This window comes from Eublepharis macularius, chromosome 3, assembly GCF_028583425.1.
Source record: "Eublepharis macularius isolate TG4126 chromosome 3, MPM_Emac_v1.0, whole genome shotgun sequence".
Taxonomy (NCBI): domain Eukaryota; kingdom Metazoa; phylum Chordata; class Lepidosauria; order Squamata; family Eublepharidae; genus Eublepharis; species Eublepharis macularius.
Genome location: NC_072792.1, coordinates 63,173,425 through 63,201,038, shown reverse-complemented (window position 1 = coordinate 63,201,038; position 27,614 = coordinate 63,173,425). Strand labels below are relative to the sequence as shown.

Below are 27,614 nucleotides of genomic sequence, written 5' to 3'. Positions count from 1 at the left end.
AATTCTGTAACAAAGACTCTCACCATATATGGAAAGAGAAATGCCAAATGTTCAAGCTGGATTCAGGAAAATGATATTGCAAGTTTACGATGGCTAATGGAACATACCAGTGAATTTCTGAAGAAAATCAGCATATGTTTTATAGATTACAGAAAAGCTTCTGACTGTGGATCATGAAAAGCTATGGATAGTGTTAAAAGAAATGGGAGTGCTACAACATCTGATTGTTTTGATGCACAGCCTGTACTCTGGACAAGAGGCTACTGTTAGAACACAATATGGGGAAACAGAATGGCTTCCCATTGACAAAGGTGTCAAACAAGGATACATATTATCTCCCTACCTATTCACCCTCTATGCAGAGCATATCATAAGGCAAACTGGGTTAGATTTAGAAAAAAGTGGAATGAAAACGGTTGGAGGGAACCTTAACAATTTGAGATATGCAGATGACACCACATTACTGGCAGAAAATAGTGAAGACTTGAACCGACTACTAATGAATGTTAAAAGAGAAAGCGCTAAAGCAGGATTACAGCTGAACATTAAGAAAACAAATGTAATGACCACTAAGGAATTACTCAGTTTTAAAGCTGACAATAAGGAAATTGAAATTGAATAGATTTTGTATTCCTTAGCTCAATCATCAACCAAAAGGGAGACTGCAACCAAGAAATCAGAAGACAATTGAGACTTGGAAGAGCAGTTGTGAGGGAACTAGAAAAGATCCTTAAGATAAGAATGTCTCTCTGCAGACCAAGATCAAGATAATCCACACTATGATATTCCCCTTTGTATGTATGGATGAGAGAGTTGGACAATGAAGAAAGATGACAGGAAGAAAATTGATTCATTTGAAATGTGGTGCTGGAGGAGAGTTTTACAGATACCATGGCCGGCCAAAAAGACAAATAAGTGAAAATTGGACAGTGACGAAAGCTGATAGGAAGAAAATTGATTCATTTAAAATGTGGTGCTGGAGGAGAGTTTTGCGGATACCATGGCCAGCTAAAAAGACAAATATGTGGGTACTAGATCAAATCAAGCCTGAATTCTCCCTAGAAGCTAAAATGACAAAACTGAGGCTATCAAACTTTGGTCACATCATGAGAAGACAAGATTCTCTGGTGCAGTAGTAAAAAAGGAAGACCTAAACTAAGATAGCTTGACTCAATAAAAGAAGCAACATCCTTCAGTTTGCAAGATCTGAGCAAGTCTGTTAATGATAGGATGTTTGGGATGTCTTTCATTCATAGGGTTGCCACGAACCACATGGTTCGTTTTTTTTGTGGTTCGTGTCCATGTCTAGAGGTGACTCGGCATACAACACACACCTGAAATGAACCACTGTGGTAGACTTGTTGAAGAAAATATTCTCAGTAGCTGAAATGGACAAATTAAGTGAATTAATACAGCTTCAGACTGAGAATAGAAATTGTGATTCAAGATGAATTCCTTTTGCTGTATACTAGAACAATTAATAAAAGTGTATTAAATTGAAAAATATTTTTTTCTGTTCCATAATGTATGATTTCAATAATGTTAATAAAAACAATTATCCTGGAATTTTGTGCTGTAATGTATAACCAAACAATAGAATGTTTGAATTTCTTCTGTAGCAATACATTGTAGACCTTAAAATTTACCTAATGAAATTTAAAATATATGACAACATTATTACAGTACTGATTAAAATATTGCAGTATTACAGTACTGATGAAAATATTTAAAAATACAATTAGAAATAACAAGACATGAAATAATAATAAATTATTAATATTTAAATAGCTTAGAAACACAGCTTACCTGATCTGACTGAATACCGGCCTGTGACAAAAGCAGCTCTGCTTGGAGTGCAAAGTGGTGAGGCTGCTATATGGTGAGTTAATGTTGCACCTTCTCTAGCTAATTTGTCAATATTGGGAGTTCTGGATGAAAACAAAAATTTTAATGGATTTGCATTCTGGATACATAGAATAGTGCCATCCCATCTCTTCTAAGACAATTTACTTTAAATGGTTTACAAGAGTGTAATTTTGCTTAGAATGGCACTGTTAGACAACTTTAAGAAGTACGTATGTTCTTCTACAATATAGTTTATAGAACACTTCCCTCTCCCCAATGTACAGCCTATCCCTATGAAGCATTAACACATAATTGAAATCAATGAGCTAGATGACCGTTAACTCTGCATACAATTGTACTTGTAGCTTATACTGTGTTTTCTTTTCATATTTTATCTCATGTTGAAACTGAGGAGCAAAATGCTGGGAATCAATGTTTGTATGCCCGCTACAATCAAAAGCACAATGCAGCAGTGCCAGTACATTCTTTTTTTTAAAAAATTATTGGTGAGTACATACAATGTTATTCAATACACAAATTCCCCGTCTTATCTAAATTATATCAGCCCCCCTTCCCCCCTCCTTACTGTCTTCCAACAGCTTTCCAACCCCAAACCCCTCTTATTACTCAAATTACTCTTAACCATAATTTTTCTAAATCCTATATATGTTATATCACTTATTCTAAGCATGTTCAAATTCTTCTATATCTCCAATTTTCTAATATATCAATCTACATTTCACTGTTTAAACTATCTATTTTTAATACAATCTCCTTATTACTAATATTAGCTTAGATTAATTAATAGCTAAGTTTCCCCATTAATGGTAAAGTTACTTCTCTCTCCCCTTTATAAAGTCACATATTAATAATCCTCAAACTGCCACAATCCTCCTTTCACATTCCATTTTTTTTTCTAGATATTGTTTCAATTTCTCCCAGTCTGAAATATATTATCCGGGATTAAGATCTTTAAGTTTTCTTGTCATTTTGTCCATCTCAGCCATGTACAGCAATTTGTAAATCCAATCTTCTATAGTTGGTATTTCTTGCACTTTCCATTTCTGCGCATACAAAAGTCTTGCTGCTGTAGTCATGTAAAATAGCAATGTTCTGTACTGTCTTGGAACTTCTTCCATTCCCAAGTTCAGTAGCAACAACTCTGGGTTCTTATTTATTTGGGTTTGCAAAACCTCATTAATTATTTCTATTATATCTCCCCAGTATTGCTTCCGGCTTGGGATCCATGGAGGTCTAACGCAGCTCAGGGAGCTGGGCTGTCCGAGTCGCTGTTTGTAGGGCTGGAGGGGTGCAAACTGGGACTGAAATAGCCGTGGTCACCAGAAGATGGTACCAGGAAATGGACAGAAGGAATGCAACTCTGTTGTTTTTCCTGCACCTCTCAGTGGCTTCTGATATCATCAATCATGCTATCCATCAAAAATAGAAAAGAGTCCAGTAACACCTTTAAGACTAACCATCCATCAAGATAGCCTTTCCAGGCTGGGCCTCGGAAGCACCACTTTGTGCTCGTTCCTGGATGGCAGGTTTCAAAAGGTTGTGGACAGGTATTGCTGTTCAGCCCCTTCACCTTTGGCCTATGTTTGCAGGTTCCATCTTTTCTCCAATGATCTTTAACATCTACATGAAACTGCCAGGTGAGGTGATCTGGCGATTTGGGCTAGGTTGTACTGATATGTGGATGATACTCAGCTCTGTTCTTTATGGTCGTTTCCACACGGTCTATAAATAGCACGAGACTCATGGAAGGCTGCAGGCTTCCTCGTGCGATTTTTGATGCCATCTGTTTACAAAACACCATAAATGGTGATTTATGGCATTTTGTCAACAGTTGGTGTTAAAAATCGTGCGAGGAAGCCGGCAGCCTTCCGTGAGTCTTGCGCTATTTATAGACAGCGTGGAAACGGTCTATTTCTAATTGATCCATGTATAAACTCTGAACCTGAGAAAACCCTGCCTGGAGGAAGTTCTGGAGGGAATGCAAGCTAATAAACTTAAGCTTAACCCTGAAAAGATGAAGTGCCACCGGTGAGCTTAAAATCTGACCTGGAATTTAAGGTATCACCTGTTCTGGATAGAGTTACTCTCTCCTTAAATGACTAGGTCCACAGTTTGGGAGTGCTCTTGGACCCAGGCCTACTGCTGAATAAGCAGGTGGCAGCTGTGGCCAGGACTGCCTTTTACCAGTTTTAGCTGATTATCCAACTGTGGCCTTTCCTGTACAGAAAATATCTGGCCTCTGTGCTGCATGCCCTGGTTACACCTGGATTATATTATTGCAATGCACTCTATGTGTGGCTGCCCTTGAGAAGTGTCTGGAATTTTTAATTGGTGAAGAATGTTGCAGCCAGGATGTTGACTGAATTGGGTCATAAGACCATATCACTCTAGTCTTGGCCCATCTACACTAGCTCCCAATCTATTTCTGGACACAATTCAAGGTACTGGTGCTGACTTTTAAAGCCTTATATGGTTTGAAACCAATCCTGAAGAACCTTCTACTTCCTCATGAACCTACCCAACAACTGTGATAATCTTTGGAGGCCTCATTTCAGGTGCCCCATCTTCTGAGATTAGGCAGATTGCCTCAACAGAGAGCCTTCTCAGTTGTGGTACCAAAATTCTGGAATTCTTTCCCCGGGGAGGCTCATCTGTCCCATTCTGTTGCTGCATTCTGCCAATGGGTAACGACTTCTTTGTTTTGTTTGGCATTCTCCCAGTGATTGTTTATTCTTGCCCAAAGTTTTAATTGGTAACTATAGTTTGCAGTTCTTTAATTTTGCATACCACAGGGTGGTGCTTAGCAGGTCTGGGAGTGAAATTCTGAAATTCTGCAGAACGTCCCCTTCCTGCCTGTCACTCCTCTCTTCACTATATCTTTGATCAAAATAGTACTGTGGATAGAGTATCAGACTACAATCTGAGAGACCCAGGTTTGAATCTCCGCTGTACCATGGAAGCTCGCTGGGTGACCTTGGGCCAGTCACACACTCTTAGCCTAATATATCTCACAGAGGTAGATTTGAGAGGATAAAATGGAGAAGAGAAGAATGATGCAAGCTAATTTGGATTCCCATTAGAAAGAAAGTTGGGGTATAAAAATGAAGGTTGGCTGGTGTCTGGAGAGAAGGAAGCAGGGAAAGGAAGAGAATATCAAGACTGTCAAGAGGAGAGAAGAATGAAATAGTGTGCGGGAGGAATACAGGGGGAAACGAGGTGACACCCACCCCCAAGTCTTTGGAGGTTCCCCAATTATATTCTCTATTTTGTATGTCTTGATTTTCTTTGAACATCAAAAAGTCACTCATCTCTAAATATATGTTAAGGTGGTTAAATCTTTCATGCAAGCACTTCAGGGATTTAATTGTGAAATGATGAACCTTCCAAATCATGTCTGCTATTAGTTCTTTAAAAGTATATAGGGTTGTCATGCATTTAAGTTATAGTGTGTTGGCCAATTTCTATTTATATTTGCTATTTCTGACATAGGAGTACTTGAAAGTAGAGATGGGCATGAACTGATATATGAACCAAAGTTTGTCACGAACCATGCTGGTTCGTGGTTCACGAACCAGCAGTTCGTCAGAACCCATTTTTGACAAACTGCCATGAACTTTTAGGGTGGTTCGTTTGGTTCATTTTTTGGTTCGTCACTGCAGACAGCCTGGTGCCAATTAATCAGTTTCCTAGGCAATGGGGGTTGGGCTTTCTGCAGACCTTATGCTGATCCAGAAGTGACCTTCTGCTGACTTGAAAGTGGTGATTTGCTGGCCCTGAAGTGACATTTTCATGAACCAAACGAACCAGTTCGCGAACTGGGGCAGGTTCGTGAAAGTTTGTGGTTTGTAAAATGTGACGAACCATGAATCACATGGTTCATTTTTTTCTGGTTCGTGCCCATCTCTACATGAAAGATAACTGATTCTACATGATTTCCCTTTAGACTTTCCATTCCTGTTCTCTACCTGTAGGTGCTGCCTTCACTGCACACACCAAAACTTTTCTTCTCAAAGAAGAAAACAGGACCTCTGTATTATTTTTATGGAATCACTGACATTGTTATGTTTAAAATGTCCATTAAAGGATAACCATCTTTGTTAAGATTGATTTTCTCTCTCTTCCTTCTCTTTTAAATCTCGAACCTTTTATTTTTAGTGAGACTGTCTGGAAAAATATCAGGATAAGGCCAATGGATCATCCAGTCTGGGGAAATCTTAACAGTATTTAAGGAATTTCAATATAAACATAGTCTGCTGGAGCAAAGTTTTTGCCACAGTTCCTGTCCACTTGAACAGGTTGGGGCTGGTTTCTGTCAAGAACTCAAGATGCTGTAGAACTGGAAGGGTAGAAACATACAGCTGCAATTTCTCCTCAAACTGAGAGCTAGTGAAAGTGGTAGACATGGAAAATTTTAGGCATAACTGAACATATTTTTCCATTGTAAATTGCTCTTCATTGCAGAACAGAAATGGTTCCTGGGTTTTTAATACATGAGGTGGCCAGAGAACATATAATGCAATTCACTACCTGTAGACTGCATGAAACTACACATCACTAGACCAAAAATATTTTAGATTAGACATTATATATATAAAAATAGCATACACCCCATGCACCAATTGAGTTAGCAAACCTTAGAGTTCTGTTCCCATAGCACCCCAAGTCTCCAATGCCGAGGTCATCAGCCATGAGTATGACAATATTGGGCTTTGAAACATTTTCATTAGCATTGCTTGCTTCCCACAGATAAAATAGCACATGAAAAAGAAGTATCATCGTTTTGCTTGTAGATCAAAACATTTCAAGTGCACCTAGGGTAAATAAAATAATTTTTACACAGTGGTTATTTTAAACATCACCACTGCCCTTTCAGTTATAGTACGAACCACAGTCACAAACAAACAGACTTTTTGTGTTCCTGAAATTACTCATATCAAAGTTTAAAAGCAATATGTGTCGCGGTGGTTTATGATGCACTGGCCTCAGTGGCAGGTTCAAGAGAAAGATACGACACACCAAGCTTTAGTTCCAATGGTGTATTATACAATATTTACAACAATACAAGACGTATTATGCTGACTGACAAACTGCTCCGCCAGACAACCTGCAGAGCAAGAGCCCCAAAAGTAAAAGACTCTATTTTCTTATATAGTGTATGTTAGCCTATCACAGCCATAGTGCTGACTCACTGTGCCAGCCCAAATGTCCTTGGCATACATAGAAAAACTCATCACCTGGCTAAAGTCATGTAATAGCTAACTGTCATCTTGCTACAACTCTAGATGACTTTAATCTGTCACTGCTAGCTGCCTTACTATGCATGTTTGCCTCAACAATATGTACCTTTCATATTTTTTCAAATATATGTACTAAAAGAGAAAACTAAAGCTTAACACAGAACGGAAGCATACCATTCATACTGGAGTGCGTTCAAGGACACTACACATTCAGGAAATTTCTTCCTCTAAAAAACTCATAAATACCAACACAACTAAAATTCAAAATAAATTAACATTCAGATATACACAATATTTCTATTTGGGTTCAAGAGAAAAACATCCCATGGTTGATGTATCATCAAATGATATCCAAATTTAAAGAACAACTATCCAAAGAAGGTGGTTGACTAAGAGAAAAAACAGTGTTTGAATGCCTAATCAGTGGTGATCCAAACCACTTGTTAGGAAAAGTATATAAAATCTTGTTGCAGTATGAAACAGAATCAGAGCAAGTTAAAAACTGTATGATAAAATGGATATATTTATGGACTAAAGAAATTAAATTTACAGATTGTCAAATGTTAAGGGAGAATTGGTATAAAATGTTTTTAGATGGTATATTACTCTTAAAGACATTGCAGAAACCAATAAGGGTTATAGTGGAATGTGCTGGAAATGTCAATGTATGGACGCAACATTCTATCACATGTGGTGGACATACAAGAAAGAGAGAAGATATTGGATAAAAATACATGAAGAGATGCAAAAAAATATTAAAGCTCTGCTTTGTGCTAGATCCCAAAAATATGTTATTAAATATTTTGACAAGTAATATTGCAAAAGAACACAGTGAACTCTTTAAATATATGGTCATGGTGGCGAGAGTAGTATATGCAACAAAATGGAAGATGGAACTTTGTCCAAACATGACTGAATGGATGAATAAATTGTATGTTTACATGACAATGGCAAAATTAACTTCTTATATGCATAACAGATCAATTTAATAATTTCAGGAAAAATGGAACATCTTTTTGACTACGTAGCTGAAAGATAAGGTTTTTTTTTTAATATGCTGAATATAAAATGGTAAGTTTAATGTATTTTAACATAAATAAGTGAAGGGATGGAGAGGAGAAATGTTATACTATACATTTCTGTATTTGATATTATGCTTATTCTTTAAGGTTATTTTTTATTATATAATTATGTAGTTTTAATACTTTGTTACATATTTTGTTTTGACATTATGTTTACTGTCTAATGTTACTTTCTATTATATAGTCCACTTTTGATATTCTTTCTACAGTCCAATGCTATTTTCTGTTTTAATAAAATAATTAAGAATATTTCTATTGGCCTACTAGGGTGAATATTTGGAAAGGAAAATCACAGCTATTGGCTAACATATATTTATAAAGAAACATTTTTATTATTTTTATATGCCAATCAAAGGTTATGATGCTGATGTATATTATTTTAATTTCATAACTTCATAAATTGAATTTATGAAATTTCATAACTTCATAAAATCATAAATGGATCCCCCTTTTCTTTTCAATGTAACATTCCTTCTGGACATTACCAGTTCTTTATTAACTGGCAATTCTAGGAAATGTTATTCTAAAAGCTTGTGAGTTTTTGGACTCCTAATTTCCATAAGAAGCTATCCTTCACCAATAAAAAAATAAATGAATGTTAAGCAGGAGGTGGGGCTTTCATAGCAATTAGGAACTTTATATCCTATCTGCATAACCTTAAACCAGTGATACTCAGTGGCCTAGGAGCCACATGTAGCTCTTTGAGATGACACTTGCAGCTCTTCTGAGCATTGTTCCCCAATGTGGCATCTGCCCCATATTTCAGAAAAAATGGCGAAGGCCTTGCCTGGTGGGCTTGTAGTTGGCAAGTGGTTTCCCCCTTGAAACAGCCACCACCAGAGGAATGGGTAATCTGTGAGCCTCCCTGAGGTGCAGGTCCACACCTGGGACAGAAGTAAAAGTGGCTCTTTTCATTGATAGTAATTGCAAATGTGGGTCTGTGCAAGCAGGGGTCTCGTACGTTTAACAATACGTTTGGTTTTTGTCAACTCGTCTCTTTTTTGGTCTGGAAGATATATGGAGAGAACAGAGGAGTCACACCATCCTCTCATAAAAACGCTAAAAGGAGCAGGGAGGCTATTCTCCCTACTGTTTCTTTTGATTGACAAGGAAATTGCTTATCAAACTGGAGTCAAAAGAAGAATACACCAAAAGAGTTATACACTTGTTTTGCATTTTTAGTATCAAATATAGAGGTATAGAGCTCACATACAGATATTTAAAATTTTTAAGATTTAATTTTTTAAGTGCCATTCTTTTTATGAAAGATGTTTTGAATCTGAAAAGTAAGTCCTCTGGCAGGAGTAGCAACAAGTCCTCTCAATGTGAACCATTGGTAATTGGAGGGTAATTAAAATAAGCCCCATGTGGATGAAACTGCCATAAACCAATCAGCATTCCACAGCTTCCCTTGGTCAGTAATGTTGCACCAAGGATACAAGGCCCAGCTATCGATCCTGCCATTTTTTCAATTATCTAGACATGCTATAAAATTTCTCAGCCCTGATGGTCAATGATATTTTCCCATCAATGTTATATAAATGGCACAAAAGAAATAAATGAATTGGAAACATCACTAATCAAAATGGTTCAAAATAATCACATAAAAACAAAGAAATGAAAAGCATGACACATCCCTAATTACCTGGCTTATAATACAAAATACAGAGAGCCAGTTTGGTGCAGTGGTTAAGAGTGGCGGGACTCTAATCTGGAGAACTGGGTTTGATTCCCCACTCCTCCATTTGAAGCCAGCTGGGTGACCTTGGGTCAGTCATAGCTTTTCTAGAGCTCTCTCAGCCCCACCCAACTCACAGGGGTGATTGTGGTGAGGATAATAATAACCTACTACCACCCCTTTTCTGATCGTTACTGAGCTCTAGAAACTGGTGCCCTAGTCAAGAAAACTAGTGGATGGGATTTCAAGCTCCAGGAAAAGCCATCTAATACTATTACTGTTTCCCCACCAGAACCCAGATCTTAGCACTTCCCACAAGACCATCTGTAATTGATTTCCTTCTGCTGCTGCTTCTAAATAAAAAGGATAGGGTCTCAGGATTGTTGATATGCTGTCCTGCACCCAGCAACTAGTCACCTCCAGAGTTCCATGCGTCTGTCCTCCTTGCTCCAAGAGGGCCAGGATACCATAAATGAGTCTGAACAAAATCTAACTTGATATCCATTTTCCTGGTTTTGATTAAGATAATCTAAGGACTGATCTCAGAGTTCATTTGGTTTAAATTTTGCCTGTAATGTATTTAATTTGGATTTTATTCCTGCTTGCTAATGTGGGGGTTTTAAAATTGTTGCTGTGAGTTTAATTGGAGGCCTCCAAGGAAAGAAGGCGGGTGGGCTGGATGGATGAATGGAGTCTGCTCTAATGGGATGGTAGTTGAATCCTAGGAGGTGGATTGAACTGCAGTTTTTAGTCACTGCTGAGGGCAAGTTTTTCAATCACCCTCTGTATAAGAGAAAGGTTATTCTAGTTAAATCAGGTAACCTGTGTGTGGCCTGAAGTATCTGTGTATTTTTGAGAGAAAGTATTTATTCTGCCAAGTTCAGAGAAACTGTGTTCCTGAGAGGTTGTGTGTTTCTCAGAGAAAGGATTCTGGCCAGATCAGGCAAGCCATGTGCAAGCCTGAGAGCCTAATTCTGTGTAAATCAGGTAAACTGTGTGTGCACTTTGGGGAGTCAGTTTCTATCTAGGGAAAAATGTTCTATTTAGGTCAAGCAAGCTGTGTGGAAAGGCTTGAATGGATCTATGTCTGTGTGGATGTGAAGAGAGTTTATTTTGTTAGTGATGTGAAGAGAGTTTATTTTGTTAGTGAAGACTTGTGTGGAAAATTACTTTGTGTGATGGACTCTGTGAAAATACCTTTAAGAAGAGATAATTATTTGCTAAACTGTCAAGTTTAAGAACTATTCTGAAACCAGTATGCTTATCAAAACTCTGCAGGTTGCAGCGAGAGGGAGCCAATTGCACTGGTGGCAGTCAGAGGGAGCTGGCAGCAGCGATTGGCTCCTTGTCCCTTTCACCGCTGTCAGCATGCTCTGCTCCCTCTGGCTGCTGAGAGCATTTAGAGGAGCAAGGGCAGTGCGCCAGCAGGGGTGAGAGGGACAAGGAACCAATCACTGCTGCCAGCTCCCTCTGACCACTGCCTGAGTGCTTGGCTCCCTCTGGCTGCTGAATGCTTTTAGGGGAGCAAGGGGAGATAGTGGCAGCAAGAGGGAGCCAAGCAGACTAGATGAGATGCCTAGAGAAAGAACCTCTGCTAGGGTGAAGAGGGATTTGTCTAGAACAGTGGATAAGTGGCTAATTAAGTGCACCTGGTGGTTGTCCTTGATTAGGTGGCTCCTCCCCCAGCCTTAAGAAAAGGCTGGGTGGATTGAAAAGAGGGAAAGGAAGCTGAATCACAGGAGCATGGAAGTTGAGTACCTATTTGTCTAGTGGGCTTTGTTTTAGCTAAGATTAGGTCAAGCTCTTTTTTTTCTATTGCCATTGCTTTGCCTCAAGAGTGAGTATTGTTATTTTGACTGTTCTCTTGAGCTAATAAATAATTATCTTTCCTGTGTCTTGAGTGTCTGCCTGTTGTGCACAAGGGTTTCCAGCTAAGAACCCTGAAACCGGTGAGTCTGGTATAAACAGGTGGGGCATACTACTTTGGGAGAGCTTCTGGGGTACTGTGTGGCTGTTATCAGCACCAGAACCAGGCCCAGAGGGTTTGCCCACTCTTTACAGGATTCTCTCCCTCTTCTCCCTGGCAGAGGTTCTTTCTCACTATACTTCCCATGGAACCTTGCAGGAAACTGACACATGTCCTCCACATGCCTGGCATGCTGTCTGTTTGGCTCACAGTCTCTCTACATGAGACATCTTACACAGGGACGCTCACGTGTAGGGAGACGCAATGTTAGCCGAAAAGTGTTAATTTCACCTTTCTACAGATCCTGCAAAGATCGCTCCTCAGAGGGTTTGTTAATTTTATCTGCCTCCCCAAAGGTTCTGTCAATTTTACCTCCCCTTTGGGGAGGCGAAGATAAAAATAACAAACCCTCTGAGGAGTGATCTCTTCCAGCTCTGTCTTTTAAAACTATCCTCCTGTGGAGAGATAAAAGTGACAGAGCCTTTGGCTCTGTCTTTTTAAACTATGCTTCCCTACTAACATTGCATCTCCCTACACTTGAGCATCCCATGTAAGATGTCTCTGTAGAGAGACTCTCAGATAAAACAGGGAAGGGGTTCTTAAGGTATCAGCTTGGGTAAAGTAGAGAACAGCTGAAGTTCTGTGTGAGTGGAATTAAAAAGTGGGTTGGCTATGATTAGAGGTCTCCTGAGGTGTAAATTTAAAGAAATGTAAGGAGGAGCTGAATTTAAGGTCCAAAGCCAAAGCTTTTAAAAAGTTTTAGAAACAGAGCAAATCATTACAAAGTGGTATCAAAACTAAGTAAATAGTTACCCACACTCTCTGTGAGTCTTTTAACTATCTATGTCACAGAAGATGAAAAAAATACTGAGTTGTACCTGCTTCATCTGATTTAATGAATAAATCATCACTGTTTCTTGATCGAAAATGGAATGTCTGAAATTTACATGTTGCAGTTATTTTTCACATCTGTTACCTTTATATACATTTAGATTAGCTTTTGAAGTATGGTGCACACAATGAAGGATCTCATTCTGGACACTGTTGTATACAGCAACATACCATCTACTGGGAAGTAACAGGCCACCTGGTTAACCAAATATTTCTAGTGAGTATATTCTCTTTTGGCATCACTTCCCCAGGTTTTAGTTTTGTTAGCCATCTTCATTTGCCAATCATATACCAATCATATACTATCTTCCAAATCTTCCAGAGAGTATGCAAGTGGTTTCAGAGTGAGCCTATTGCTGTTACCTCACAACATCACCTCCCAGTCTGTGACTACCTAACACCATAGGATATAGGGGAAATTAGCACTTGGGACCACCCAGCCACCCCGTATACTCTGTGCCTAAAAAAAATCAAAATGGAAACTACAATTTAAATTAGCACTGAACTTGTTAGTTTTCTGCAAGGGAATTCAAGTTAGATGAAGTGCCATCTCAAAGGTGAAACAATAAGGTGCACAGTGAGCAAAAATACAATTCTTCCTTAAGGTTTGCTTCCTGGGTCCTGAGATAATTACAGACGACAGAAAGACAGTATGATTCTTTATAGTTTTCCAAACAATGTCTAAACCTAAGCCTAAATCTAATAGGTCAATTTAGCATATTTCCTGAGTTAATAGCAGTACTAAACCCATCTTCTGTACAAATTCTTTGACTTCTAAAACATGAGGTAATGTTTGAACCGATAAATCTAACACAGAAAGCTATCACTTGCCTCCCAGAAAAGATGGGAAGCTGACAACCAATGTTATCTTTCTCCTCATTGCTCCAACATAGCTCCTGATTCCTGCCTTGGAGACTCCCTTTGACTCTCCTTAAGCCCTACTCCATACTTCCCGGTTCCTTGGCTCCTGACAGGTGCCCCCCCTCCGTTTTTTCCCAGGTCAGCTGTATAGCTCTCCTTTTTTGACCCAGGAGACTCCTCCATGCATTATGGTTTATTCTCTTCTCGTTTTTCATGTATTCCTTCTTCCTTGGTTGTTCAAAGACATGCACAAAGTACTAGCTGTCTCTAGCAATGAGTCGCATAATTGGTCATCTTCATTATTAACAAGTCTAGTAATTGTTTGACTGGGTAGATATTTGAGTTTGTCATACATATAAGAGTGCTAGAAATGAAAGAGCATAAAGTCATCATGAAGTGCTACCAACTTTTCTCCATAAAAAGCTTTTTAGCCCTTAACGATATCCAGAGATAGGCTCCCAAAACATCCACCAATTTTTTTTTCCTCTACAATGAGCGTTCTCATATTTGCTATCTCTCTGCTCCCCTCCGGTCTTCTGCACAATAACTTGACACTTCATGTGTAGTTGTAATCTTATACACATACTTTCACAGGCTGAGAAAGAAATAAGCTCAGTCTTCTCACCTATTAGCTGCTTGTCATCAACTTGATCATTCTAGAAACACAGAGCAGATGTAGCCTGGTTTGTTTTAAACAACCTTCACATCCATTTACACCTCCTAACACTTTTTCAAAGCTTGAATAACTGCTTGACTTTACAGTATTTCTCATTCAACTTGCTCTGGAAATCTTTTTTAAATGCTGCTTGTACATTCTTGGTCAATATATACTTTGTTAATAATAAAATTCAGATGCATACAAATAGAAAAATGATAAAAAATAAGTTACTAGACTACCATAGCTGGGTACCCCCTGTATAGGTGCGCCTCCTCCCTTTCCAGTAATGAGTATTTGCCTTTCCCTGGGCTACAGCTTGATAAGGTAATGTAACACATATTGGGCATAGGTTGCCAGTGTTATAGTTCACTACACAATATTTTATAACATCAGGGAGTGGTGTGGGAGCAGCCTACCCAATATTGTGTAAAGGTGGTAATGCCTTCCAACATTCCACAAATGAAAAGAAAGAAGTTTAAAAACAGAAAAGAAATTCTCATATCCCACACATATGCTTTACACATAGTTGAAGGCTCTTCTTAGCCTGTAATACTATTTTACTGTGCTACATGTTATTCGTTCACTGATTAATAGGAAGAGTGTATAAAAACGAGCTGAAAATACAACTGGAAATGGTTTTGTTTTGTTAAAGCAGCTTCTGGAACAGTGAACCAAATCTGGGAAAGCAGTTATAACAGCACATTCCTGTCAAAATTTTTGTGTGTTTCATTTTGGTTAGTGCCTCACAGCAGCAGCAGCAGCAGCAGCAGGCTTGCACAGCAGTATCTTGTTTTCCTTAACTGCCCCAATCATATCCCCAGGGGTGAGAGTACTTATTAATTAACTCTGTTGGTGGGAAGGGAGAAGGAGCACAATGCACAAGAGTGCATATTTTTCTCCATTGCTACCTGAGAATAGCATTGTCTCTCTGCCAACTGAGTCCTTGCAAGGGGAGACTCCCCGCTTCCCCACCCATCAGATTTGGAAACATTTGGATGGGGGAATGTGAAGGCTTCAATCACAGGCTGCAATTCGGAAGACATTTCCAATTACTGTAATACAAATAAAGCCGTAACGGACTTACTGTTTCCTTCAATGAACATCATTTTCAAATCACATCCCTCTATCGAGTACAGGTGTGGCTCCATAGGCTAGTCAGTATTTAACAACAACATCATTTACAGTGCTGATTCTTTTAAAGAGACCTTACCACTATCCAAAAATAATTGTGACAATATTAATTATCCCATCACATCAAAGTATCATTTATAGAGAAATAAATTTTATAGAGAAATACATTTGATGGTAAAATATTATTAAATGGTAGACCAACTACTTGTAAGAGGAAAGTTACAAAAATACAAAAATACTGTGAAGTCAATTTCATTATTAAGTCCTTAAGGAGCAAGGCTGTCCATTCTAAAAATCCATTTGGCTTCAGTCTGTTGCAATATCTTGCTAGCATTGTCAGATGGTTTTATTACCTCAAGTATGGAATATTTAAATTCACGTTCATGTCTGTGGTGTAATTCAAAGTGCTGTGCCAATGGAGCCTCTCTATTTTTTGTTCTAATGTTGGAAAGATACAAATGATACTTTATAAAGGATACTCTATAAATGATACTTTGATGTGGTTACCGGTTGAGTACCGGGTCCGGTTCAAGGTTTTGGTGTTGACCTATAAAGCCCTATGTGGACTGGGCCCAGCATACCTTCGGGACCACCTCTCCCCATATGTTCCCCGGAGGTCGCTTCGATCAGCCACTAAGAACTTGCTGATGGTCCCTGGTCCCAGGGAGGTCCACCTGGCTTCTACCAGAGCCAGGGCCTTTTCAGTTCTGGCTCCGACCTGGTGGAACTCTCTGTCTGAGGAAACTAGGGCCCGGCAGGATTTGTTATCTTTCATTAATTGTCATTTTAAACTTAATGGTAAAGATTTACATTATATCTTATCTTACTTAATAACACTCAAAAGACCATAATTGTCCTTTAACATCCCATCTTTTTTCTAAGTATTTTTTCAATTTCCCCCAGTCCTCAAAAAATTCCTTTGGATCTTGCTCTCTTAGGGCCAAGCTACACATGACGAATGACACTTGAACGGCAAGTGGATTGAGTGGAGGGCAAGTGAACAGGGAGAAATACACTTGCTGTTCAAGTGTCATTCGTCACTTGTAGCTTGGCCCTCAGTTTCCTTGTTAATTTGTCCATTTCCGTCATATATAGCACTCTTTGTATCCACTCTTCAGTTTTCGGTATTTCTTCTTTCTTCCAATATTGTGCATACAAAGTTCTTGCCACCGTTATCATATAGTACAGTATTACTCTATCCTTGTCCCCTAAATGTAAAGATAACAATAACATTTCTGGATTCTTAACTACATTATTTTGGAGTATTAAAGACATTTCAGTACTCTAAGTTCAGTCACTCTTGACAAAATCCTAGGCCTTTTCAGATTTAGACTGACTAATTCTACCACAAGTATATAGGTAATATATTATTCAATGTTTCTCAAAAGTGGTATTATATGTTGGCATGCTCAAAAAGTAGCAAATTATTTAGCCTATCCTTAGAGGTCAGTTCTATCTCAAGAAGCCTGACTCATTACCAGCGCCGGTGCCAGGGTTTCTGGTGCTGGAGGCAGCCTTGCGTGCGTGCGTGCGTGCCCCGGAATGCATGATGAAATCATCACACGATGACGTCATCACGCCACGCCGCGGCAGGGTGGCTGAGGAGGTGCGAGGAGGCCGCCCATGCGCCACACGCCCCTGTCCCGTCGTCGCTGCTGTGCCTGGCTGGGGGCGCCGCGCTGCTGCAGGATGGTTGAGGCGGCATGAGGAGGCCGCCCGCACGCCGCGCACCGTCCCTGTCCCGTTGCTGCTGTGCCTGCCTGGGGACATGCAGCAGCGGCAGCGGCGGCACACGGCTGGCCTGCAGCGACGCAGGCTGGCTGGCAGCGGTGCGGGGTGCACGCCTCCGCCCCCGGCACCCCCTCCAGCCCCGTGGCGCCTGCCCACCTCACCGCCTCAACGGTGGCACCGGCCCTGCTCATTACCTGTGATGGTATTTAGTCCAATTTTAAAATTTCTACAGTTGAGAGTAAAGTTAAAGCATAAAAACAGCTAGTCGTGACCAGACCTATCAAGCTCAGTATCCTGTTTCACACAATGGTCAGTGGTTTCATACAGATATTATCAGAAAGCTTTCCCTCATTGCTGACTGTCCACTGCTGGTATTCAGAAGGGTTTTTTTAATCTCTCAAAAGAGATTTTCCATTTCATCATCATGGCAAATAACCACCATTGGACTAATTACATTTTAAAGCCAATTAAATTAGTAAACATCATTATGTCTTATGGTGGTGCATTTCATAAGCCAGTCACTCTTTGAGTGAAGAAGTATGTTAATTTGTCTGGCAAAAACTAATACACACTAGCATCATTGGATGCCTGCAAGTATTAGTTTTAGAAGACAAGGAGAAAAACATTTTTTACCTCCTTTCTCTTACCTCATGCACAATTTTATAAAACAGTATTATGTCCTCTCACTTCATCTTCTTTTTCTCTAAGCTTTAACAATAACACACGCACACACACACAATCTCCTTAGTCTTAGATTACAAGAAAGAAACTCCAACTCATTGATTACATTGGTCACAATTTTTCCAGTACCATTTTTTTTGAGATACAATAACCAGAACAGTCTATAGTATTTTAAATATAGTCTCACTGTAGATCAATTCAAGAGTATTATGATAACTGTCTTGTTTTTAATCCCTTTCCTTCATTTAGCATAATTCACCTTTTCCACTGATGAACACCAAATTGGAATGTTCACCGAGCTATCCACCATGACTCAAGGATCACTGTAATAGACATTAACTGCCAGTTCAGACACTACCATTAAATATTTAAAGTCAGGGTTTTTCACTCCATTGTGTATGACTTTAAATTTATTTACATTGAACCTCATTTGCTATATTATTGTCTATTCACCAAATTCGGGGAATCCATTCATAATCCATTATCATGAATAATTTTGTGTCATCTGCAAACTTGGCCACTTTAAATAGAAATGGTCCCAGTGCTGATTTCTGCAGAACACTCTATTGTGAGAATTTCCCATTTAATTCTGCTCACTGCTTCCTGTCATTTAACTAGTTTGTAAATCATTAGAGGCCTAACCTCTTATCTCATGACTGCCAAATTTACTCAGGAGCTATTGATGATGGGTTTGTGGAATTCCAAATACATACTGCATGACCCTGGTTCCCATGTTTGTTAACCTTCCCAAGGAATTACAGAAGGCTGGCAAGATGGAACTTCTCTTTATTCAAGCCAGGCTTTTTCTTCCTCAACAGGACTTATTCCCCTTTATGCTTAACATAAGAAGTGCCCTACTGAATCAGACCAGTGGTCCATCTAGGCCAGCATTCTGTCTCACACAGCAGCCAACTAGTTACTTAATCATTATGTTTTTACTTGCCATTAACAGTTTTCATGTACTTACCTGAAACAGTTATAATCACCCTCACAGTCAAGCTACCAAGTATAACACCTCTTTCACTTATATTTGACCCTGTTCTTCTGACAACATCACCCCAAACAGAAGTACCAATGTGGGCAAGTGACGTTTTCAGCAGTGAAAGCTATCACATAAAATTCATTCAGTTTCTCTGTAAACTCTCCATCTTGATTTAGCAATCCTTTCATTTACTTAACATTCAAAGATTCAGAAAGCTTCCAGGACACTTTCCTGCTTCTGAAGTGTTCAAGAACATTTTAATTGCTTTTTAAAAATGTTTTAAAGAATATTCTCCTCATATTATCTTTTTGGCTGCCATGCCATATTGTCAATTTAAATCTATTTTAGTAGACTCTATGCTCTTTCTCATTCATCTGGGAAAGACTTTTCCTTTCTAAAGGAATCCTTGATATATATTTTTTCTTGATTTTTCTCATTAATCATAATCTATTCCTCTTAAGCATTCTAATTTATTAGACTCTAAACTCACGTTGAAACACAAAGCCACCTTGCCCCTGATACACTTTTCCTGACTTTTCTACAGTCTATATTGTTATAGCTGTACCCAACTTATTTTCCCCATCCCAACAGATTTCCAAAAAGCCTACTAGTTCCTGTCTTCCCATTCAGGATCAAGCACTCCAGCTCTCCCATTTCAGCTCAGAGCTTTCTAGGATTTGTGTATAAAGACCTATACTTTGTTTGCATATCTAAGCACCTTGACATACACATGTCCTACAGCCCTGTGATCTCCTGAAACTGATGTCATTTCCAGATATACTCTATCAAGTTCTAGCCTGTCTCCAGACCAGTTGAACCTTTACCTCTTAGGGATGAGTCACCCCAAACTGGAAGCTTTTCAGCTCCTCTCAGCCCTCCCATAGAGGATATTTTAAAACTGCCCTAAATCTTATTTTATGTGAAGCACCAGCAGTCTGGTTCCACTTTTGTTCAAGTTTTGTACAGGGTCAACTTGTCTCATAACATATCTCATGCCTAAGAAATTTAAAGTCATCCTCTCAGCACCACCATCTTATCCATGAAATCAGACCCTAAGCTCCACCTGCCTATCTAGCCATGTACATAGAACAGGCAATATTTCAGAGAATATCACCTTAAAGGCTTTTCTGCCTAGAAATGTACATTTTCCCGCCAGGACCATGCAATTACACTTTCCAACATAGCTGATGCTGATGAGTTGCACAAACACTTGCTCCTCCACCAGAAAAGCAATATCCCTATTTAGATACTATTGGCATTTGCTACCTTTGTCCCAAACAGGCAAGCAACCATCTTGTTAAAATGTTGTCACAGACCTACATTCTTAAAGATTGTTGTTCCCACTACCAACTCAGTCCCCAGAGAGATATCCATTGTGCAAGACATTTTGATTTACTATCTGAATAGGTCCCTTCTATGAGATAATTCTCCTCATTGCCAACTCTGATATCTCCCTACCCTTATACTCTCGTTGTCTTCAGCAGCCCAGCAAGTAGTCATGGGACATTTTGTGCAATACACTGATAAACTCCCATTCTCCATATTCAGGAATGATTTGTTTTTCGATGCATTTTAACTTGAAGGTAAGGTGTTTATTTGGTATGTATCAGATAATGAGAAAAAGTAAGTATAGTATCCTTCCTTTCTTGCTCTGCTGCTGTTGAAAAGTTGTTTGATCCGCTTACCTCTTACCAGGTGTCAAATGCTATTATCACTGTGACTCTAGCATTTTCTTCCTGAGACTTTTTTGCTTGCAGAGAGCTACGGTTCAGTTGCATGCTAGCTAACCCCAAATATATAGTACAGAAAAAGCCCCACCCTACTGTCATCAATCACTGTAGTTGGGGCCTAGCAATAAAACAGCTTGCCAAACAGGCTGGATAAGTCAGAAACTATAGCAAGTGTTCAAATGCTGAGATAGCCAGACTCCATTCTTATTAAAGATCTTGCCTGCTGTTTGCAAAGATCTTTGCCTAGTTGCTTCCTTTTACCCTTGATGTGCGGCTGCACTGTTTGAACTTCCTTATTTTGACCCTGTCCTCTTCTTCCCAGCTGTTCATCTTCCCTGTGTTCATCTAGCTTTAATGTTTATGAAATTTGATGATTTGGTTGACTTCTGTTGAGGCTACTCTTAGCATACTGTTTATGCCTTTCATTTAGTGGAATCCCACGGTAGCAGAAGGCATTGTGGAAATGCTCCTTTAATTAATTGCAATGAAAACAATGAGTAAGAATTTAATGATCCTATCATTGATGAGTCAAATGAACTTTCTGTAACTTCTTTAGCATCCAGGCTATATATGCTGATCTCTTCATCAGATTAATAGTTTTGAAACTAGCACAGAAAAGTATCTATCTGATTATTCAAGTAACAGAACTTATTAATTGTCCATTTAAGCCTGAAACAAAAAGCCGTTTCAAGTGTAATGATTTAAAGAAAGCCCATTTGATTTTTGTTTGTTTTTCTACTCCTGCGGCTTTTAATGGGTTGGGTCTTATGCTCTATCAGTGCAAGGATGATTCTTGTGAAAAAGAGCAAAGATTTTCATTGATTTTCCCTTCACATTGCACAATCTCACATTGTGTCCAGCAGTGTTCTTGAGTCCTGGATGTAGAGTTTCAGGAAACACAGAAATTATAGTGGCAAAGTTCTGATCATGTATGGAGTTCTGCTTGTAGATCATTAGGTCAAACACAATGCCTGGCACTGCTTGGACAAAGTATATAGAAGTATATTTAAAGCAATGGTATATGTTTGCTCATAGAATTCTCGAACAATACAAATTATGTCTAATCCTCTTACTATTTAAATAGAGTTCCATGGGAACCCATTGCAGTGGAAAAAAATTTTTTCCCCTCTGCCTTTTGGTGCTGGTTATAAGACTTACTTCTCCTCTTATCAATAGCTCTGGTTCTCCCCTTCACTATCAGTGAACCTTCTCCACTCCATGGTTCTGGTTTCCCTTCTCCCTCATCACTAGCTCACATCCCCTCTGCCAGCTCAGGCTCTCTTGTCCCCTTCTCCTCATTCTCCAGCTGGCCATCACCTGCTCCTCCTCCAGTTTATATCTGCCTGTGGGCCATAGCCAGTGTTTGCATGCCATTTTGGAATGCAATCCAAATTGCTGCTTGAATACTGGTGGTTTCATTCTTAATTTTTGGAGATAAATCTCCTAAACTTTTTTAAAGACACATATTTTATTTCTACAAACCCATTCCCAAAACAATAGCTGCAGCTGGCTTTGCTGCATAGGTTTAGCTGTCTACATAGGGGCCTGCCTTTGGGCAATGAGATATAGTCACAGGTTTTTATTAAAGAAAATGTTTCATTAATTCATGAGGGGGACGATTTTTCAGCTGTAACATTCTAACTCAAAATACAAACCAAACTCTTTTTTTCAATGTTCAAAAGACATTGCTATAACAGTAAACGTTTTCTTGGGGCAGCTTTCATAGGTCTCATTTGCTAAAAAGCAGTCAACACACATAACAACTGCAATACAAATTAATCCTGGGAGGAGAAGCAGGAGGCATCAGAACATTAGTAACCTGTCTGGCTCCTACAAGCAAATTATTCTCTTCTTGCATTGCCAAACCAATACTGAATCTAAATTTAATTAGATATTCATCTAATATATGCTTGAATTAAAAGGCCTGTTAAAATCCTTATACTGCAAACATATTTAGAAAGGTTATTTTACTATGTCAATATATACCCCCATATTAACACAGACACTACTAATTTACCTGGAACCATTAATTAAAAAATATGTTTGGAAAGAAGTTAGGATTGTGAGAGTATTTAATGAAGAAATCACCATTTGAAACGTTTACTCAATCTTCAACAAAATAAATAAAAATTATGCAGAGATTGTATATTATATTTTGCCTACCAAGAAAAAACCTCAGATTTTTAAAACAAGTATGGTATATTAAACATATTTAATAAAAGAAAATTGATAATAACTGGGGACTTGCCTGGATCCTTCAGATCAAACATATAAAGAATGCTATATCCTCAAGATATAGTATATTTTAGAGAAAAAAATTAATAGATACAGATGTTCTAATATGAAACATGAATGAATTTGATGCATTTAATCAGGTAGAACATTAACTAAATAAAAAAGGAAATATAACAGGTTTAGGGATAAAACCTCAAGAAAGGTATTAAGGTCTTTAAGATACTAAATTTCATAAGAAAACAATCAAAATATAGAAGAAATGCCACATATATTTCACACAACCTAAAAGAAATAATTCACACACACAAAATCTTTATAACAAGTAATATTTTCTTTGGCATTAAAAGTTATATATTTTGTTGAAAGCATCTTGAGTAAAAAAATACTGTTTCTGCTATAATCTTATTAATGTATGACTGAACCAAAATAACATTTGAATTTCTATACAGTTGTGTGGCAATATGATTTTCATATCAAAAGAATATACCCAGAAGCAAAAAGGCAATAGGGATGTCAACTTCTAGGTTGGGCCTGGAGATCCAGTTTGGTATGATTCCCCACTACTCTGCTTGAAGCCAGCTGGTTGACCTTGGGTCAGTCACAGCTTCTCGGAGCTCTCTCAGCCCCACCCACCTTACAGGGTGATTGTTGTAGGAATAATAATAATATATTTTGTAAACCACTCTGAGTGGGCATTAAATTCCTGAAGAGCGGTATACAAATGAAATATTATGATTATTATTATCTCCCAGAATTACAGCTGATCTCCAGAATACAGAGATCAGTTCCCCTGGAGAAAATGGCTGATTTAGAAGGTGGGATCTATGACAATATCCCCCTCTTACAGTCCCCCCTTCACAAGGTTCCACCTCAAAACGCCTGAAATTTACCATCTCAGAGATGGCAACTGTAAGAGCCAGCGAAAAAGAGTGTATGTCAGATTGGGAGCCTTGATAGGCACCTGGCCCTGAATGTGTTAATAGAGTAGCATAGTGTGTGCAGTGAAGTGTGTGTGTGTGCACCTGAGTTTCAGATAGGGTTGCCAGTCCTCCGCTGGGGGTGAGGGATCCCCCCCCCCACCCTCTACCACCGCCCCTACTTACCTGACTGGTGGGGGAGGCACAAGCCTCAGCGATGCACTCCTGGGCGGCGCAGCACACTCCCAGGTGGTACCACACACTCCCGTGGGCTGAAACGAGCCTGAAATGGCCAGGATCAGGCCCAAATCGGCCTGGATTGCGCCACTGCCACACAGGGGAGTGTTCCCCCATGTGACAGCGGCCTGCTCCAGGCCAATTTGGGCCCGTTTTGGCCCAATTTGGGCCCGAAATGGCCAGGATCGTGCCACTGCTGGGTGAGGGAGTGCATGGCAGCATCCCATTCCAGGCCGATTCAGGCCAGATCCTGCCCAATTCAGGCCCAATCCTGGCTGATTTAGGCCTGTTTCAGCCCATTTTAGGCCTGAAATGGCCAAGATTGGGCCCCCCATTGAGCACGAGAGCACTCTTGAAGGTGGTCATGGCCTGCATGATGATGTCACTTCCCAGAAGTGAGTCATTGTGCTGGCTTGCAGTGCATGTGCACTTGTGCGCACACGCATCCAACCCACCAAGAAGGTAGGTACCAGGGCCCCCACTTCCCGCTGGGAAGTACAGGAGGACCTGGCAACCCTAGTTGCAGAGTGTATGTGTAGTGAAGAACAAGGTTACATGCTGTGTATGTTTTATCCATTGTGGATAGGAAAGAGTAGAGAAAACATTCTGTTCTATCTATCTAGTCTAGGAGGCCAAGAGATGAAGCATGGCATGTCCTGCACCCGTCATAGCAATATGGAAAAGGAAGAACGAAGAAAGGAAGGTATGGTGCAAGAATGATTGAACTCCCTTAGAAAACAATCTATAATTCAAAGTGATTGCTCCATATAGTAGAGCAATCTGAGAGGTAGGAAAAATAAAAGTTGAAAGTAGAAAAAAATTCTGTAGTAAACAGAGAAAACTATATTATTTGGACAGAAGCATTCTCATACCGTCACAATAGGTAGGACTATCACCATAGCTAGATACTGAATTACTCTTTATAACACTGAAAACATTGAACTGTTTAATAATACATCATTATTAAACATAAACATATTATAGCATATTAATTGTTGCCAAAAAAAAATCACTCTCCTGCTTACAGGTTTGTTGTGAGGATAAAATGGAGGACAAAATGGACATGAGAAGAATTATGTAAGCCACTTTGGCTTATTAAGCCTATACTTCTTTTTTACTGTTCCAACACTTTGCATTCTCATTGGGGTATAAATTAATACATATAGCTGAAGACAGGGGGCAGATATAAGGTAGGTAAATGGGTAGGTGAGAAAGAGAGAAGGAAGCAGAGAAAGGTGAGGATATGTGGGTTGCTAAGAGGAAGAAGAAAGGAGATAGTGAAGGGAAGGTGATACAGTGGGAAATAGGACTGCGAGGTTCCCTAGAGATGAAAGCAGGGGCTGCAGCAGTCACTGGAGGAAGCAATGGGTCATGCTGGGGGCCAATTCAGTAAAAATCACCCCCAAACACTGAATTTGGGGCTGATCTTTACTGAATTGGCCTGCAGCACAGCTTGTCACTTCCACACCCCCAAATGATGCCCCACTCTCAAGTGGTCCATAGTTTTCCAGAGGCTGCTACAGGTAGGGAAGAAGGGAAACTAAAGATGAGGGGTGGGGAGATACAGCTAGGCTGGTTGGTGGGTGAGAAGGAAGCAGGGAAACAGGAGAAACTATGGGAGCTTTCAGGGATAGGAAAGAAGAAACAGTGGCGGGGGGGGGGGATGAGATTCCCACGAAAAGTCCTTGATGGTTTCCTCTTGTGGGGATTATGATTTTACAGAGATCTTGTAAAGATTATGAAAATAAAGCATGTGAATGTTTTGAATACAAAGCGCTAAATATAGTTATGATGTTTTCTGTTACTCTTCAAAAGTGCTCAAAAGAAACTCTCACAACAGATTTTTAGACATTTTTAGAAATACTGACTTGTATCTTACCACTTTACTCTGCGAAGTTTGAAGTTTTCCTCCAGAATATGAGCCTTCCTCTGATGGAAAGGACTTTTTTTTACCAGAGGAAGAGACTCCTCCTCCACTGAAAGTCAGCTTCCTTAGGCTGGAAGACTTCAAATTTTGCTAAGCAGTGTGGTTATAAGGTACTAATTTACTAATCTTATCCCAAATGATTTAAGACTGAAATTTCACTGCGTCAAAAGAAGCTTTGTTATCAGAACTAAGGCTGTGAGCTATTGCAATAAAGCTGCTGCTGATGTTATCAGACACTTTAATATCTAGAAGTCCTGGTTAAGCAGCATGCCTGAGACCAGACCAGCCAGCCAGCAGCAGCAGCTCTGAGCAACTGGCAGAGGAGCAATTTGCAAGTGCCAAGCCTTGCCACCACCGGTTTGTGCTGCTGCCTGCTTGCCATTGCTGGGCCAATTGGCCAACAGCAGCAGTGAGGCAGGCACAGCAATGGCTCCACAGCATGTTCCACCATTGCCTACTCAGAGTCTCTCTACACAAGACATCTTACATGGGAACCTCGAGTGTAGGAAGATGCAATGTTAAGCCGGAATCATAGTTTTAAAAGACAGAGCCAGGGGAGATCGCTCCTCAGGGGGTTTGTTAATTTCATCTTCATCTTCCTGAAGGCTCTGTCAATTTCACCTCCCCTTCAGAGAGGTGAAGATAAAACAGACCCTCTGAGGAGGAATCTCCACCAGCTCTGTCTTTTAAAACTACCCTCAAATAGAGGCGAGTCCAACCCAGTGGAGGTGAGCAGGCAGCAGTCAAAGGGGTAGCAGGCATGCCTGGGTTTTACAGCCTGCTTTGTTTCCACCACTGGGTGAAAGCCTTGTTAACTGGCATATTTGATTAATTGACAACCCCTACTCTTTTACCTTTTTTTAAAAAAATTGCAGCTGTCTAATACAATTACTGTCGTACAAAGCTCAAATATTTGTCTCATAGTTATGCAACATTTTGGCTGAACAGTTTTATAAATCAAATCAGGTGTACAGGTTCAACTTCACTGTACAAAAAAACCTGGAAAAGGTACTTTAAAAGTTAATATTAAGTTCTAGTTGGAAAAAGAAGATCTGGCAAATATGTGGAAACTAATACCCAGACAGACAGTGAGAGTATAATGAAATGCAACACAGAAGCCAATCCAGACACACCCTACATACCCAATCAACGTAAAGCAAATGTTAAACACAGCCAGCTAATGTAGTTCCACTCTGCAAATACCAAAGATATATAATTATGTTGTCTTTATGGCAAAGAATCTCAATTAGATCACATATAAACTTGTCATCTAGCTAGAAACTGAAGCTGCAATTTTGGTTTCAATTATTCCTAAATATGAATGTGAGATCATGCTTTTAGAAATTCTTTCTTGGGTGTATAGATTTGGAAAGAAAAAGAGCAAATGTATAAAATTATATTCTGCTTCATTAAGGTTAAATTATAGACCACATCAAGCATTTTTCTTGAGAATTGGCTAAGAAATTCTCTCTTTGTATATATATAGAGATTGAGAAACTTCCTGATTTTCAGAATTTATATTTCTTTGCCATTCTTTATCCATGAATGTGTTCTGTCATATTAATTGATAGTACGATACAGTAATCTTGCTGACATTAAGCAAGTCCAGATCTGGTCACTGTTCAGATCAGTGATTTATATATAACATCTGTTTATTTTTTATCCTGACCTTCCTCCAAGGAACACATATAAATGGCTTTTCTCTCCCTCATTTTATCCTTACAAAAACCCTGTGAAGTAAATTAGGCTTAGAATGACTGGTCTATGCATGAGTAAAGATTTGAATTTGACTGTCCCAGGTGGG

General features: G+C 39.4%; 1 protein-coding gene across 2 annotated transcripts in view; it reads right to left on the bottom strand.

Moving 5' to 3' along the window:
* Window positions 1-27,614, bottom strand: part of STS (steroid sulfatase) — a 183,065-nt gene that overhangs the window by 126,810 nt on the left and 28,641 nt on the right. For both annotated transcript variants that reach the window (XM_054973193.1, XM_054973194.1), the window contains exons 2-3: window positions 6,500-6,677; window positions 1,807-1,928 (exon numbers count right to left, since the gene is read on the bottom strand). In XM_054973193.1, the coding sequence (XP_054829168.1) occupies window positions 1,807-1,928; window positions 6,500-6,642 (265 nt within the window). In that variant the 5' untranslated portion in view covers window positions 6,643-6,677. The remainder of the gene's footprint in view (window positions 1-1,806; window positions 1,929-6,499; window positions 6,678-27,614) is intronic.